At 44.8% G+C, this 17,807-nt stretch overlaps 1 protein-coding gene across 2 annotated transcripts in view; it reads right to left on the reverse strand.

Moving 5' to 3' along the window:
* Positions 1 to 267: 267 nt before the first annotated feature.
* AOAH (acyloxyacyl hydrolase) overlaps positions 268 to 17,807 on the reverse strand; it is a 54,873-nt gene continuing 37,333 nt past the window's right edge. For both annotated transcript variants that reach the window (XM_061464311.1, XM_061464312.1), the window contains exons 11-16: positions 17,181 to 17,229; positions 16,265 to 16,359; positions 9,393 to 9,484; positions 6,977 to 7,059; positions 1,223 to 1,259; positions 268 to 346 (exon numbers count right to left, since the gene is read on the reverse strand). In XM_061464311.1, the coding sequence (XP_061320295.1) occupies positions 268 to 346; positions 1,223 to 1,259; positions 6,977 to 7,059; positions 9,393 to 9,484; positions 16,265 to 16,359; positions 17,181 to 17,229 (435 nt within the window). The remainder of the gene's footprint in view (positions 347 to 1,222; positions 1,260 to 6,976; positions 7,060 to 9,392; positions 9,485 to 16,264; positions 16,360 to 17,180; positions 17,230 to 17,807) is intronic.

Raw genomic sequence — 17,807 nt, forward strand, 5'->3', positions numbered from 1 at the left:
TGGAGAAAAGTGCAGAAGGAGGAGAGAAGAAGGGCCAAAGGGGAGAAAGGGGTAGAAGAACTACAGAAGGAGTAGGACAGAGCACGGAGAAAGGCCACAAGCAGGAATTCCAGCCCAAACAGAAGAATGCAGCACACAGGAATAGCAAGGAAAGACAAATGCAACCACAGGAAAGTGCCAAGCAGTGGGATGTATCTGTCCAAGCTACCAGCAGCACTCCAAAGCATTCACACTGGTGATACTATGATTCTTAATCATATTTACACCCTACCCATTGCAGACGTCATTCCCAATCGTAGCGTAGATCACGGTGGCTGGATTGTCCAACAGCTGGTTTCTGGCCAAGCTAAAAGATCAATAGGCAGCTGTGTTAATGGGGAAATATGCTCTGTGTCTGTCTGAAGCACAAACCATGCTTCAATGAGATCATCTTTGGAAGCAGCCTGCTTAGATGTGTATAGGTTGGTGGGTTTGGGGGAGGGGGTTGGTGGGTTTGGGGGGGGGGGGTGGGGGTGGTGGGTTTTTTCCCCACTATATTTTTATACATTAGTAAGCTTTATTATGTACAGATTTTCCTCACTTTTCCCTTCTGTTGCTTATGGACTTGTCTTTTCCACTGTTTCCCCTGCTGGCTTTCTATCTTTGTATTATTCAGAAGACAAATGAAGTAGTTTCATTTTGGGGCAAGGACATAAATCAAAATAGGTGGGAAGCTTTTAATCAGAGGATGGGAGAAGAAGACTATGTTTGCCTGACAATTAAGTTTATGTGTAGGATTGGGCTACAGATCAAATCGGGATTTGCTCTGAAGCTCAGTGTTAGGGGACAAGGATTTGTAACTATTTTTTCCATAGGAGAGAACAATAAATCCCTTAGGCTATATCAGCACCAAGCAAACTAAATTCAACCCAACCACCACACAGCCCCCCATCTGAAAAGGACAGCTTCTTCCTCTTGCTATCCAGTAGCTGACTGTTCCTATCCCTATGGACACAGTAACAGTGGGCTTTCAAATGTCTATATACATTGGTACTAATCAGGAGTAACACACTCTGTTTAAACAAGAAACAGCCATACTTCAGAGCACAGTAGGCAAAGGAAGCTATGCTTTTCAGGAGGCTTGTGTATAATACGTGCTTACAGGGTTCTGCTTGTTTCCTTTAAAGACGCCAGCAACCATTCTGCCCCCACAGCCAGCATTTGCATCCCATTAAACACTCACCTCTTTATTAAGTGGAGGAGATTTCCTGAAGAGCCACCTGAATAAGATGAATAGCACAACACTGTTACAGTGACCAACAGAATGAAGTGCAAGCCACAGTGTCTTGGCATAGTTCACAGAATATATCATAGAATATATATATGCATAGACCTTAGAGCTCCTCCAGTCCCACCCCCCTGCCACAGTGTCTCACCACCACCATTTCTAATGTTAGAAGCATTAAAAAATGAAACAACAAAGTCATCCCTGTAACTCTTTTGGGTGTAAAGCTATATCCAGAGACCTGAGTGACTCCCACACTTCAGACTGTAGAAAAGCAAACACTTTCAAGCCCTGGGTTGTTTAGATCTGGTTTTAATCCAGACCTGGCAGCGTTTTTCCATCTGTTGAACGTAGTAGTCTCTTGTAAACCAGCCAACCTGACTTGTTAACAGTCGATCTACTTTTAACTTTCCCTATAAATTGGAAAGGGAGCTCTTCCCACTCTTCTGAGAGAATATGCATCTCACAGCTATACCAGGTTTGCATTGATTCAGTTCCTAAACATAGGCACCAAGTGGCATTTTGGACATCCCGGAGTATCCAAGACACCTGTAGTGGGGCTGGCAGATAGAATACAGGATGCCTGAGTGATTGTGCACTTACTTCTGCAGAGGCACCTGGAGGTGAGAAAGATACCACAAAGCATCTTCAATAGCACTAGGCACCAGCATTGGGGTGTCTGCATTCGTCTCCCCATGAGTGCCAGACTTAGGAAAAATAGGATTGGCCAGCAGCACCCTCCTGAGGAGCTCTGCAGTTTGATGGCAATTCACCAAAATGAATGCAAACCTTCCCTCCCCTAGGAAAAGAGCTAGCTACACATAAGCGTCTCTGAGCATCTGTACTCCTTCATTTATATCTTAAATTCCCAATTAGGAAAACTTCATGCATAGAACTTACTAGCAGGTCTTTAAAGGCCATGCATATCCATCCCAACTATCCACAGCACACAGGTCCAACTCCATCACCTGCCACGCCAGTGATAGCAAACAGGGAGACAGAAAAGGCTTTATACTTTGTTCAGGATTAGACTAGGACTGTGATTGCAAGAAGCTCGCCTCACATCAATGTACAGAAGCATCAGCTTCAGAGAAGTAGGCCCTACAGCTTGTGCTTCCTTTTATTTTGCAGTCTTTTCACTGCTCTTTTCTCTCTCCTTCTCCTCTTGTATTACACTCCCTTTATTCTTCATTCAGCTCTTGCCTGGTCTCTCTCTTCTCCTCTTTTCTACATTGCACCTCTGAAGTGTGCTTTGAGAAGCAAATCCTGTCCTCCCCACAGTTCCTGGGTGGGACGCTCAGGGACAGAACATCATTAAATCCCTGCTGGATTGGTATAGGGGAAAGATCTGAGACCAACTCCGAAGGCAGCAATAATACACTTTGCATTTTAATAGCGGCGCCTTTGTTACTATCGCTCACGGTGATGCCAACCGCATATATCAAGAAATCCTTTATGGTTTAAATAATCCAGTTCTTCCAAGCTACAATGAATCCAGCTCTCTGTCTGCTGCCTCTCTCCAAGGCTGCTGCTCCATTCAAAACTCAGCCCTTCTGTCAAGAAGCTCTTTTCAGCAGAATAAGAGCACCACAAACCCGTTAGAAAATATGGCTTGGAACATGACTCCCACCGGCTGACTTTTTGCTTCTGTTTAATAGCCCTTCTTTCAGCTATGTTCAGCAACCCTCTGTTAAGCCACTCAGCTGCAAAGCTCCCCAGGCTGGGGCTGCGGTTCCAGCACAAATAAACTAGGGGGATCTTTAGGAATCAAGAAATGTAGTTACAGAACAAGCGAGAAGCTGTTCTTGGGTGTGCATTACCTCTGCAAGTGAGGGAGTTACAGGCAGCTCTCTGGGAAGCATTAGCAGTTATAAATCAAGTAAAAACATCAAGAAAATGAACGGGTTTTTTAATAGGTAAACTGAGCCATCAATGACGTTCTTGTGATGCAGGATGTGATATGTGATGAAGATATTTGAGAGAGAAAAAGGGATGAGGCAGAGCAGTTACCCTTGACCATTGGATGTCCCGGCAGCCACTCCTGTGTCTCTCCTGCCCCTTTCTCTGTGGTTTTCCAAGTATTTTCAGTGGGTTTTTGGGTCTTGGTTCAGGAGTCGGAGCTGGTTTGCTTCTGCTTGTAAGAAAACCCTGAATCTCATAAACCCCGCTCATGCCTGAGCTGCGCTTGGTTTTCTTGCTCTTAGACCTTGTGTGACTGACATGCACTGGAGGAGTCTGGGTCCAGATAGCACCAAACGTGCTGTGTGGATAAGAATGGCTCATTGCCTTCTTCTGCTCCCTCATTCTCTAAAAGCAATTGGAAATGCAACAGTGCACAGAAAGAAGTGTCTGGTTTTCCCCAGATGAAAAGTCCTCCAGGTGGACTAGAATTCCCAAGGCAGACAAAGAAAAATACTCAAACTTAGGTTTTTCTATCCTGGTTTGAAGCCAATGTGAGATATTTGGTGCTTGATGGCAGAGTGAGCCACAGCATATGTTAGCAAGGCCTAATTTGTCTGATCAAAGGCAAGATCAGACTACAAATGGCAAAGGAATGCACACTACCTGTGTTTTGCAATAGCACACGTTATCCAAGCATCTCATGCAAAACATGGATGACAACTCCCAGACTGATCTGTAATTACTTAGGAATTCTGAGGACATTCTAGTGATCCTTTGTAATACTTTAGCAACTGATTTTACTCTCAGAATGCTCCTAACATTACAAGGGATCTTCAGCAAGTGCTGGAGAACATTTGGAAGAGCGTTCCAACCCCACAATTGAGCATTCATGCCCAGCCCTCACAGTCAAAGGCAGAAAATAGCCCATGGCCTTCAACCCTGTGAGAAGCTGCTGGCAGGAAAGACACCAAAACCATATTTAAAAGAGTCACCCAGTAAAAATTATCCTGAGAAATCTGTTCAGCAAAGCTCTTCAATGGAAAACACTGCTTAAGACTGGGAGCTGCTTGTGCAAGCACAAGCTGAAAGCAGTAATGATGGTATAGAAGAGGTTTGTTATGAATGAATAACCTCTGTCAGTTGTCCCAGGTGGGGCTAGGTCAGGTTGGCGGCCAGCTTTTTGAGGTACTGACACTGAGAGTGACCATTTAAAGCCACCCTTTCAGGGAAACCCTTACACCAAATGAGGCAATAAAAGCCAACCTCTCTCATGAGGTGTTGGCACAATAGGAGAAGCTACCCAGGGAAGATATCCTGGGATTTTCCATCACTTGTAATTCTTCCCTTTTCTTAAATTCCCTTCTCAATTTTCTTTGAAGCCTTTTGCCCTGGCCCAGGCTCACCTCCTTTTACACCCTGCAGGCGGCTGTAGTGTAGGTGGAAGGGGTATGCATGGAGACAAAAAGGAGCCATGCACACAGTAAGTGATATTTTCTTTTAAGTCTATGAAGGAATGGGGAAAAAGGAAGATCAGAAAGTACAACCCTCCTTAATGTAAAGAGAACAGAACAAGGTAATGGGGTATCGGGTACTGAGATGAACAGGATATAAATGAGGAGAACCACTGACTCCTGGTCATCCACTGACCACCTAGTTTGGCCTTTCTATTATTCTTTCCCCAGAAAGCACATCTGGGGGACTGAGATACTTGGAGCCACCAACTCCAGTGCCCTGTGACTTAGTGAGGAGTAAGTCAGATGAGAAAGTCGGAGGTGTCTGAGCTGTGACACCAAACATTGAAAAACACATGTGCAAAACCTGAAGCCTCAGGAGCACCATGTGTGCCACAGGAATCATAGACTCATAGAAAACTTTGGGTTGGAAGGGGCCTTCAAAGGTTATCTAGTCCAACCCCCCTGCAGGGAGCAGGGACCTCTTCAAGTAGATCAGGAAGGAGAAAGGCGTACAAGAGGCATTAGTGCTGGCACCAGAGGTCATTTTTCCACATGAAAATGCCCACCTAAGCCTCGAAATGATCCTTGCATCACACTTCTTGTCTGTGCAACCTCCTCTGCCTGGTAGCAACTCTGTCTGTTGGAGGTGGGAGGCCGGGGCAGACCTTTCCTGACCCTGCATCTCATGAGAAATGCCGAGCATTTAACATGTTTCCGAGCAGCACCAGGGGCTGCAGTGCTCCTCACTTGCAGCCAACACGGCTCATCTTTTGGAGAGGAAGAGCATCCCATAAACCCTAATTATCTCCCCGAGGAGAATAAATTTTCTGAGGTTCTGCAGCCAGTTTTCTGAAGCATGAAAATTAATTAAATGCAATAGAAACACAATGTGACAATCACAGAATAATCAAGTGTCTTTTAAACCTGATGTTGGGGACATCATCTAATCCAAGACACAAAAGCTAACATCATAAACCTTAATTTCCAAGGGAGATTAATGTCATCCTTTCAGACAACCCTTTTGAGAAATTTAATCTGTATCTGTCTTGAAACAACTCAGGGTTTCTTTTTTGCTCCCACTCCTGTATTCTGAAGGCTACTCTAGGTCTTCACTCCTTGATAGTAACATTTCTTATTAAATTTCCCTTCCAGACAGAGGTAGGATTAATGAAAACCCATGTTCTTGTACCAGCGCTGTCCTTCAGCTTTAATCATTCTTCCCATTCTGGTGTTTATGCCTTGAAAAGATTCAAAGCTGAAATCCCTTTTAGTTTTTGCCTTGCCAAGGTGTCTTAACATCCCCTTGGAAGTCTCCGTTGCCTTAATCTTCCCCAAAGCCCTTCTTTGTGTCCTCACCAAAATCATTCCTCCCTAGGCAAATTCTGAGGTCTTATCTGTGGCCAATGTGAGGAAGGACTGTCTCCTTGTCTCTAGAGAAATTATGTGTGTGATGCACCTTGCAACCTCCGTAGTATCTTCACAGCTCTATCCTGCACTCCAGGGCCTCTCCCCTCCACCACCTGAAGAGCCACTAAGTTTACAGCCAAGAGTCTCGTCATTAGCTCTGCCATGCATGTCCTGCACAGTTGTACTTGCCTCAATTGCTGTCACTGCTGTTCCCAAGCTCATCCGAATTATTCCTGTGTAAGGATGTGGCCCACTTTGGGCTGGTTCATATTTTGCATCACTCACAGATGCCATCAGGCATGCACGTTTGTCTTTGCTCCAAGGTCACCACTCCAAATGTTAATCATTGTTAGCCTCAGGAGAGATGTGTGAGGGATGCAGCTCCTCTCCCAAACCCATTACTTTTCCCTCCTTAGCTGTCCTCTCCCTGTCTCTTATTTCTTGCATTAATCTTCCTCTTTTGTCCCAGTTCTAATTTAGCTTTGTGTCCTCCTTTATAATCTGTTCTAAGAGCCCATCAAGATGCCTGCAACATTGACCACCAGTTTTGCAAGAGGACTTCTGTTTGCTGGCCTCCAGCTCCAAAGGATGTCACAGGACATCACGGACACCCTTGCTATGAGACATGCTGCACCTCTGCTATTGATATCCCTCTAAATCCGCCCTTATGGCCAAAAAAACCCATAGAGTTACAGTGGGGTACACTGGTTTTTAGTCCAGTGGAATTTCTCACTTGGTGCATGGATAGAAGTGATCAAGCTGCACACCTCCCTACTCAGAGCCAGGAGCAAAGATGCTGAGTTAAATAAGCGCTGTTCTCTATTTTCCCATCAGAAAGCTATGCCGTTAGGAAGGAGTTTCTCTTTGATTCTGAAAGAAAGATGTTCATTAACACATCAGCAAGCATCAGACATGGAAGATTTTCTGTAAAAGAGTGAAAAAACCATACCATTTTTGGAGATGTTCTGTAGGTCTCTGTGATTACAGCGGTTCCTGTTCCGTAAGCGTAGATACAGAGAGTCTGTCCAGCCTCTGAAAGGAAGCAAGGAAGTGCAAGCTGTTAAACTCACCTGATACTTGTTAAAATACCCCCGAGGTTAAAAACGAAGCATGTTCTCATCTCTGAACAGCTCTGTGCCCCAGTTATGTATATACTTCTGTTTCACCATCTCTCTCTTTTGGGGTCATAAATCTTTTAGATCTTGAACAGGGTGGCCTAAAATGGAAGCCGAGACATCCTCTCCAAAGCTGTAAATTGATGGGGAGCTTCTTTGAAAATGTTCCATCCAGGCTGCTTTTATCCTGGTCTTTCAAATGAGGATTTAAAAAACCCTTTTGTCATACATCATTTATCAAAACAATTCTGTTGATTGCTCACTAATTGACTTTTCTGTTGCTTGTTATGGAACAGTAAATAAAAGAGAAGAAATATTGGCAGGGCATTCACTTCCCAAAGCCATAAGTCTTGGATGGATTGATCTGAAAACAGGTTATGCTTGATTGTGATTACTTCTCTCCTTTTCTTTGCACTGTTGAGAAGATGAAAATGCAAATGCGAAGGATAACAGCACAAAAGGAAGCTGAGGAGAAGCTGGTTATTTATATCTGGGCTGCTGCCTTTCTGTTTGAACTTAGACACCAAAGGAATCAAATGGCTTAAGAACAGCAAACTTGGATGAATGCAGAGAAGCAGGAGACAACAGTAAGTTCTGAAGCCAGCAGTAAAAAGTAACTATTTACATAGAAATGCATGATAACATCAACCAGTCTCCATGTAATGGGCTACACAAGAAACACCCAAGCTCTTTGGGTTCTCAGCACAGCAGGCAGGCAAATGAGGAGAAGCAAACAGACCTTCTCAGTTGGAGGATATTAGTTAAAAAGCAGTGTCCCTCTTCATGCATCACGGGCATGGACCACATCAGTTTGTGTCCCTATTTCTGCAGGCTCCCACTGCACATTGCCAACCGGTCTCCACCACACTCAGTCGCTGTGAGGTGGGATTGTGAGCTACTTGTCTTAAAAATGCCTCACTGTCCCAAACAGTCCTCCTTTTTCTTCTTCCAAATGCGGAAGAGATTAAGAAAGAGACTAACACTGACCCAAGGCCTATCGCTGACAGCTTCAGGGTCAATACTAAGCTCTGATCACTTGTGAATCACTTCAGATTCTTTGGAGCCCAGTTACATACTGTGTATTGAGTAGCTGGATGTTGACATTGTGGTAGGCTTTTAACAGTTGTTTTTGCTGCTGACTCTGAAAGGGGAGGCTGCACAGCTCTTCTCTATTGGCTTGCCAAGTAGTATACCACCTTAAAGCACACACTGTGAATGCAGCTGAGGCTGGGAACCTGGTTTTTGCACAGGGAGAAAAGAAAGCAAGCAGCAAGTACAAGTGTGTGGTGCAACAGATCTGGTTCCTCGAAAAGAATATACTTGCCAACTTTTTAATCTGTTGGTAGGGAGCCTCTTTAGGCCTGACTCATGCTTGCTTTGGCATTTCACTGTGTTGGTGACCCATCGCAGACATCGCAAATAACAATCATCTGCAACTCCACGGCAGAGCAGGCGCTGTTGGTGATGATAGCCACCAGCTCTGGCAGGAGCCAAAAGCCTCTTAATGCTGGCCAGAAAGCTGATTAACAGAATCACAAGTATTTCTTTTGAACTCCACAATTAATCCTGCAGGCGTTTCAAAGCATCTGCTTTGCATTTGGACTCCATCCTCACTGCTTTCTGGCAGAGGCTTCTGTCTTCCCATCTAGTCCTGCTCCTTTCCCCATCCTCATGAGCCAATGTACCACAGCAAATAGGCCACAGGCACTTCCAACTCTTCTTTTGCTATTTCCCTCTAAGGAGGGGGGGGGAACAACAACAAAGTGGAAGAAAGATTGCCCCCAAAAAGGGAATACTGTGAAATAATGCTGGGGTTGGTTGTTCCACTGTTCCAGCAGCAAAAAGAAACAGGAGGAAGAGGAAACCAGGGGGGTGGAGGGAAAAACAAGGAAAGCGAAATGCTGATTTTTGTTGTTTTCTGCAATGCCCCCTTCTGCCTGCCCTCGAGTTCTGAAAACAGGGACCTTAGGTTTTATTCCTTCGGTTTTTTAGCTCCTTCTAAGCTACAATTTGAGCAGCTCTAAAACCTACCCTGAAATTCAGGAAGGCCAGGCCAGAGCACTGTGCATTGTCTATATATTCAACAGGTTCTTCCAAAGCCCTACATCCAGTGTTGATTTGAGAGTGAGCACAAGCAGAGCTGATGTGCATTTTTACTTTGCTTTTCAAGCACTCTTCTTTCTTTTCCTTGCTGTGCTTTAAGGGGCCTTAAGACTTGCTATGACTTGGCCATGCTGCCTGTTGGCTTACCCGATGGTGGAGTTCAGAAATCCAGTGATCTCTGAGAACTGGGGCCAGTCAAGCTCGTTGGTGAAAGCCACTGGGAGATTGGCAAACGATTTCTGAAAGAGAAATTCTTAAATCAATGCGGTTTCACCCTCAAAAAATCCTTCCAGCAAACTCAAGCACTTGGCTGCAGCATCACTGGACAGCAGCAGTGGTAACTACAGCTGTGGCAGTCGTTACTTATCATAGAATGGTTTGTGTTGGAAGGGACCTTAAAGCTCATCCAGTTCCAAACCTCTGCCACTGCTCCAACACCTTCTACTAGACCAGGCTGCTCCAAGCCCCATCCACGCTGCCAGGGATGGGGCAGCCACACCATCTCTGGGCACCCCGTGCCAGCGCCTCGGCACCCTCATGTGCATATACTTAAAAAGCTGACTCTTGTAAGACAGGCAAATCAGCAGAGGACGGAAAAGCAGGAGAGAGATCTGAATTGTATCTCCTGGCACCCTTTCGTTTTGGAGAGCCCAATACACCTCCTGACATGGAGCACGTACTGCACTGCTGACCCCCACAGCTGCCTGCTGCAGCGTCCTCCCTGTCCAAAGGTAGGTTCCTTGAGCACAGGAAGAGATGACAGTGTGAGGTTCCAAGGTATATGGCAAAGAGATGATAACATACTGCTCCATCCCTGGCAGTGTTCAAGGCCAGGTTGGACGAGGCCTTGGGTGATATGATTTAGTGTAGGGTGTCCCTGCCCACGGCAGGGGGTTGGAACTAGATGATCTTAAGGTCCTTTCCAACCCTAACAATTCTATGATTCTATGAGAACATAAAATTTACTCCAGGCTCCTTTGCCCTCTCCATCAGAATGAACCCCTTAAAAACCTCTGCCCTATCTTCACTGCAGATTTCGGGCACTGAAGCAACAGTCAGAAAGGCCTCTGAGCACAGCAGGGAGCAAGACCCATGGTCTGCCTCAGCCTTCCCACACAAATAGATACAACCTTCACCCTTCTCTGCTTTTGCTGGTATTAGTCCCTGTTTTTAAGTGCCTGGCTCTGGCAAAGCTTCCCTGCAGATGTAAGCTGTGCTGCACATTCAAAGCACAGGGCCCTGCTCATTTCCACTTTGATCTCTGAATGTGTCCAAAATCATGAAAGGTGAGAGAAACGGCCTCAGGAATGGCACCATCGCAGAGAGATGAGGACATGGACGTAATTTTCAGCTTCTCCTGGTCCGGGGTACACTTGCAAAGACAAAAGCATAAATCCAGCATGCTCATACTGAGAAACTGCTGATGAAAAAGGTAATAACCCAAAGAAGGTCAAAACATGAAATCAGAGAACCTACAGGCTGGTTTAAGCCATGGAATTCATTAGCTTCATTTCCTGTTGAAGCAATTGTGGGGTTTCCTTAAACCATCGCTGCAGGTTAGGTAATTGTTTCTCCAGGAGGGTCAGAGGTTGCTCAGGAGCCAAAGAAGAGCTAAATTCTGTGGTTGCCACCAAGTCCTCATTCCCAAAATCATCATTTAGAGGAATGGGAGCTATGCTTGAGCACATGCCTATGGGGGTTGACAGTAAGAGGACAGGGTGAGATGCATGGAAAGGGGAGGAGAGGTGAGAAAAGGGGGGTTGTGAGGGGGAAGAAATCCTGAAGCCAAGCTCTGAGCAGCCTAATGCACAGCAGATGCCAGTTTAAAGCATGTAACAGCATATTTGACCTACTTACAGTAGATCTGCATTAGTTACCAAGGTGAAAATGGGTCTGGCTTAATTATCTTTCTGTTGCTTTCCTCTCTCTCTTGTCCTTGCATGTATCTCTACATACATACATACATAACATATATATATACATACATAAAGTAATCATTTTGTAAAGACTGGAGGGAACTTCCAAATCTGCCATCATGTGTGATAGTTTTGTGTGCAAAACAAGCACTCAACCCAAGGGCACAGCTCACAGCTATGAGTGGAAGTGGAGGGGGACAAGATTTCTTGGCCATTTGCAATGTTCGTCTCTTCTTAGCTTTAAAGGTGACAGGAATATTGACAGGGTCACTTAGTATAAAGCTATAGATATGATCTTTCATAAGTCACAACACAGAAGAGTATAAAAAGAACCCAATAATGAAATATTTTTAAAACAAGTTCTTCTAAGACCAACTTCCTTGTATTTTCTACTCCAAACCAATATTTTCATTGGACAAGTCCCAGTCATTTTTTTTACATTTTCTTCTTTTTTTCCTGCAAACCTAGCTTAAATATGAATTCAGTTTAAGCCAGAACCTGATTAAGTTGCAAATTGGTTTGGAAAGGAACATTTAAGAGCAGAATTATAGTTGCATTTGAACACTGTATATATGTTCAGCATTGACACTGTTCCAGCAACGCACTTAAAGCCGACTTTGGAAGGTATTTCAGGACCGAAGGGTGAGGATGAGTAGTTAGTGGAACTTTGAGGAGGATGCTAGAGCTTGAACTCTGCAGTGATGTAGTTTGGAAAGCATGGTCTAACAGACTGCATTTTGCTTAGCCTTACATACAAATATGTCCCACTCTAAAGGTAGATCTGTACTGACTTTTAGCTTAAGACTCTCGTACAGCCTTGTTTAAATACCATTCTCTAGACTATTCTGGCTGAGAAACCATGCTTCAGCCTACGTGCCAGATTTTAGCAGAGAATGATTAGAAACTTACTCCAGCCTAGCTTCAAATGCCATATTTTAGCCTCAGTTGCTCTAGATGGGTCTCCCTTTGAAGGAACATCCTCACCTCCTGGATGTGTCCTACCTTGAAGTACAGGGCAGCCAAAGCCATGGCTGATGCTAAATGCATGCATGCCAAGCTGGGCTTATATGGAAGAAGGTTCAGGGTTCCTATGGCAAGAGATCTTCAAAATCAGAACACAAAAGGGCATTGGGAACCTGATGCTCCTATGAGAAATGCCAGTCCCAGCAGTCCTGAAAGTGCAGAAGTATCCCTTAATTTGAAGGGGAATTGGGTATTGGTTTTTATACTGACTTGAATGCTGTTCCAGTTCTTGTGGTAGCGTTAAGTACCGCAGACAACTTTCTTATTCTAAGCATATGAATAAGCAAGCCTTAGAGCTCTTGAGGAAAGCACAGCCTATCTTTCTAAAAAGCATTATTCCCTTATTCTCCCCAAAACGCAGGATCTTACTCATCACAGTATTAGCTGCGAGGGACTTGCCTGTGATTCACTGGATTTAGAGGGAAGCTAGGGGATGGTTTTAATGAGATTTCCACAGATCAAACTCCTGACTTTTACAGTGGGGCAAAACCCCCAAAGGATTACACTATTTTGCACCACCTGGGATAAGTGTTCTGGACATCCTGAACCCACATTTACAGTAAAGCTGCATTCTTTTGCTAGGAAATATGTAGTATGAACCAGGTACTTTAATGAAACCTGAGAACACCTTGAGTTTGTGGGCAAATAGGTATTTACTGCATTACAGATAGACAGGGCTTTATTTTTCTCTTTATTCAGCATGAAATAGAGAGCCAAGGTTTTTAAAACGCATCTTCCTAGAGAGGGTATCATTTCCACACATACAATGCTTTTATCTCAAGATAAATGTCTCTAAAATGAGATTTAAAAGCAAACTTCTATCCCAGACAAAATGCTACGTTTAGTAGCTATTTGGAAGTCAGTGGTAAGCAGATGGACAGAGCAGCAGGAGCACAATATCCATCACCAGACACACCGGTGTTTTCAACACTACCATTCCAAAACCACCATCCACCTCAAAAGAACACCCTAACCTGTATTTCTTCTGCTTTGCTAAACCTCATAAAGTGCATGTCTACTGCATTTTTAATGTTGGAATTTTCAGGTCAGAGGAATGAATGTTCAGCTCAGTTCTTGCTGAGCCTTTTAAAAGAGGGAAAGCCTGGCAAACCCAAAACCTAGTGATAAGCAAAGAGCCAAAATAAAGTTGGCTTACTCCGTTCTTAGAGCTGTAAAATTGTTTCCCTGTAATTATACTCTGGGTGTTTGGGGATTTACTGGGGTGATGGCAAGTTAATGATGGAGCCACGTGCTCTGCAGGAACATGCAAGTCCCCCCCCTTCCAACACTGCCTATGTGATGTGAATGCAGGAACATGATTCAGGCCTTTGCATTTGGTCACTTAGGTGCAAGAGAACAGGAAGATCAGGAAGGCTCTAGGGGACTTCATATGGGACAAGTAAATGATGCAACTCGATGCATTTCTTGACATAGGACATGCAACAAAAGCATATCCATTTGCACCGGATTACGCAGGGGGTTATGACTGTGAGAGGCCAATGCCAAGACAGTAGTAAGTTCCCAATTAGACTGGGAAATTAACATGTATAGGACAAATACAAATAATTTATATATATGAAATACAGAAATTATATAGGTAAAAAATAGACAAAAATGAAGTAATGAAATAATACACTCACTAAATGTGAATTGACAGGCACACAACTATTTTCTTATACACATGATAAAAGTCCTAAGGGCGGGGAGAGAAGTCCTATTTGGAATTCCACGTTGAGGGCTGAGATTCAATTGAAATGGAAATTAAAGCTTTGAACTGACGCTAGCATTGACTGTAGAGAAAACCATTTGATAAACTAATTTTTCTATGTGTCTTATCAAAGAAATTTTGGCACATTCAAAGCAAAGTGTCTTGAGTTGGACAGCATGGGGGAACAGCGGATACACAGGGATAATAATGCCTTTTCCTCCCCTTTCAGAGCCCTAACTTCAAATTCCTGCTGTGGTCCCAGATTAAGGATGTTTTCTATGAGATCAGGACATAGTCTCTGCACTCTCTCTGGTCACAAAACCATCCTTGGATGTGCTTCACAAGCCCAAGGCAGCTGAATTGCTGCTATTGCCATTCTATGCACAGAAAGCAAGACAGAGGACCAGCGAGAGGCAGAGGCAGTGACAAAGTCTGAATTAGCTCAGAATTTTTTTTGCTAGCTCTTTTGTGCTCAGGCAATTACTTTCTTAATTAAGGTGAGATGCAAATTAAGTAATTTCTTACTGTTGCTAGACTTTGAGCACAGATAATGAGGTTTTATATGACTGAACTCGCTGTGTCTCTGCATTAATATTTAACTGTTGTATTTTCGCCAGGTTGGTAGGAAAGATCACAAATAGTCCTAGAAAAGAGCCAGAGAGGGAACACATCTCTCTTTGCCCTCCTTGCCCCACTGCAGAGCACTGGCTGTAATGTAGGGTCACCCTTTCTGCAAAGGAAAGCAGCCCGCTTCCTTTCCAACCAGTCCTTGATCTTCTTCACATGCTGGTCAGACTGAACTGAGCACTGAAAACATGTATTTGTTGGGTCTCAGAGAGCACCCTTTCCTTCCTGTTAAAGTTGCTCTACACCCATCAGACAGAAATGAGGTGGCATCAAAACTCACTTGATAACCTGCACTCCTGATCCTGACCTTGAAGCTTCTGCTTCTGTATACCATTACCAGTCCTCAATCCATCCAGCTAGCAGACCAGCAAGCTTCAAGCAAGAGAAATGCTATTTAAACCTTCATTAGAGACATAATAAAATGCTGACATAGTCTAAGTCTATTCTTGCCTCCATGGCTCTGCTACCGGCATTACTGCCAGGATCATCATCACCATCGGCCTTATTAGCATCTTTATTAGACAAGATAATCTCAATTATCATTAGTGCTAATTTATTATGCTTACCATCAGCTCTGCCATCAGTGTCAGTCGTCTAATTGTGCTCATAAACGTTTAACAAAGGAAAACAACTTCTAATCTGCAACATTTACATCAGCTCAGCTCTGGGAGCCAAAGTGGGAAAATGCATGGAACTCTCAGACCTCCGTCAGCTCTGTGACTACTGACACTATGGAATAGGTGTTGTTCTCCAGAAAACATCCATGTCCTCCTCCTATAGAGGCCAGTGGGCAAGCAGGAGGTTTTCACCAGGGATGGTGGGTAGTGACGATCTATCTGCTCACCCCTATGGAACAGAGAGAAGGACAAACGCAATTCCTGGCTAGGGACTGGCACTGTTTAGGAGCAGGATAGGAAACAACAGTGCAGGGCAGGAGCATACCTGCGTGTTTTCTGTCTCCACCCAGCTGCAGTTTGCTGGAATCATCTTTTCCCCTCAATTGTGTCATTCCACACCAGTGAACTGCAGCAGCTGAGGCTCAACCTAATTCACAGTCAGGTGCATTTTGTGGCTTGAAAATGGGAAACGCTGGGATACTGCCCAGAGGTAGACATCAGTGTGGCAGTTATATTTCAGCCACTACGGAAACCCTTTCCTACAGGACAAGTCCATTGGATGACCCTCAAACACCTGCAGATGTATTTGTTCAATGAGCCTCAGAACACTGGAGTTACCAGAACTGTTTCATGTATACCACAGATGAGGGAAAGCAATCCAGGATTTATCATTTCAAAGCCAGATGCCTAAAACAGAAGATCCCAGACTGTCAGCAGGGTCACTTCTACACCACTTGCACAGCAAGGAGCCATACCAACGAGCCTACTAATGGCAGGCCTGATCCCACAGGCAGCACGGGTCTCCTTGAGCCCTGTGTGGGAAGCCAGATGCCCTGGTTTGTGTCCCTGGCACAGCACAAGGCCACTGAAGCCAAACTCTTCCCTGACCCAATTGCACAGATGTCGGATGAGAGGGGCAGCACAGCCTTTTGATTTTCAGAAGAGCATCCGTGGGAGGGGAATGACAAACGTGAGGCCATAACTGTAAAACCCAGTGCAGTAACTGGAAATGTATAAGTTATAAATTAATAATTTATACATGATAAATAAATTTAGATTTATAAACCGATTTTGCACTTGTTTCCCTTTGGCATGGTGGTTTATGGCAACCCGAACGCGATTCCTCACCACTGACATCTGTGAGACGGTCATCCACTCGGGAGGGATGTGGAAGTGAGCGCCAGCTGAGTCTCCCAACAGCACGACCCCTTGTGAATCCGCACCTAGAGAATGCATTCTGTTAGCTGCATGAGCAGAAAGAGCAAACCAGAACAGCACGGACAGCAATGCTTGAAGAGTAACTGCAGCGTTGGCTGGTGGAGTCATGAGGACACCGGCTACATCACTCTCAATGGGGCTGAACTGTTCAGACCCTGCAATGGGATTTTTGCTGTTCACTAAAAACCGGTTAACAGACACGTGCCAACAACCCCAGGGACACAACTAGGCATGAAAACCAGGGAGAGGTCCTGCTAATCACTAAATGCAGGGATGTTGTAATGCAGGGATGGATGTGTTACTTCATCAGAGGCTCTGCTCTGCAGCCAACGTTTAGTTTTGCTACCCACAGAATATGCTTCATAGAGGACTTAAACACTGAGGAAAATCAGATTACTCAGGGACTTTCTCAAAGCTCTTTATACAGAGCCGGGTGCTGGATTGGTGGATGCGCTACTCACTCATACGAGTGTTTCTGCTAGAACAGTCTGGCTGGTTTCTAATTAACGTCACTTTAGCAGTTGTAGATTGCCTTTCAACCACAAATGTTTTAAAGTCTTGCTCAGGCAATGGTTCAGCCCCAGGATGCTGATTCAAATGTAAGGCAAGGTGAGCATAACTCAGCTGGCTCCCAACACAGAATTAACAACAGCCTTTGCTTTCCACATTCTATCTTTGCTCATCCTCAAGATAAAAATGAAATTCAATCTTTTGCCATTCTGCCTTTCTGAGGAAGTTGTAAACCCCAAAGTCTTTCCCCTACGTTGGCAATGACTGAAAACATACTAAAGGCACATTGGTTTTCATGCTGACTGTAAAGACTTACCTTTGCAGAACTTCTCCTCATAGGGAATTCCATCTTTTGGATCCACGCCCTGTTGGAGGAGAGAAGGGGCAGATGATGATGGCATCCATCTAGCTCCTGAAAAATGCAGTGCAAAACAGAGGTGGGGGATTTTGTCCTTGGATGTTTGTCTTGACAGGCTCGAGAGGTGTGAACCACATGAGCTTCAGCAAGGCCAAGTGCAAGGTCCTGCACCAGGGTCGGGGCAATTCCAAAGCACAAATAGGAGCTGGGTGGAAAACAGATTGAGAGGAGCCCCTGCTCTTGTGAGACCCCACCTAGAGAACAGCATCCAGCATAAGGACAACATGGATCTGTCAGAGTGAGTCCAGAGGAGGCCATGGGGATGCTGTGAGGGCTGGAGCAGCTCTGCTCTGGAGCCAGGCTGAGAGAGCTGGGTTGGGTCAGCCTGGAGAAGAGAAGGCTCCTGAAGGGGAGACCTGAGAGCAGCTCCAGTGCCTGAAGGGGCTGCAGGAAACCTGGAGAGGGGCTTGGGACAAGGGCCTGTAGGGACAGGCCAAGGGGAATGGCTTTAACCTGCCCGAGGGGAGACTGAGCTGAGCTCTTAGGCAGAAGCTCTTCCCTGTGAGGGTGCTGAGGCGCTGGCAC

This window comes from Pezoporus flaviventris, unplaced genomic scaffold (genome assembly GCF_033815535.1).
Source record: "Pezoporus flaviventris isolate CSIRO_AGI_PZ_B2104156 unplaced genomic scaffold, CSIRO_AGI_Pfla_v1 ptg000037l, whole genome shotgun sequence".
In the NCBI taxonomy this organism is placed as follows: Eukaryota; Metazoa; Chordata; class Aves; order Psittaciformes; family Psittacidae; genus Pezoporus; species Pezoporus flaviventris.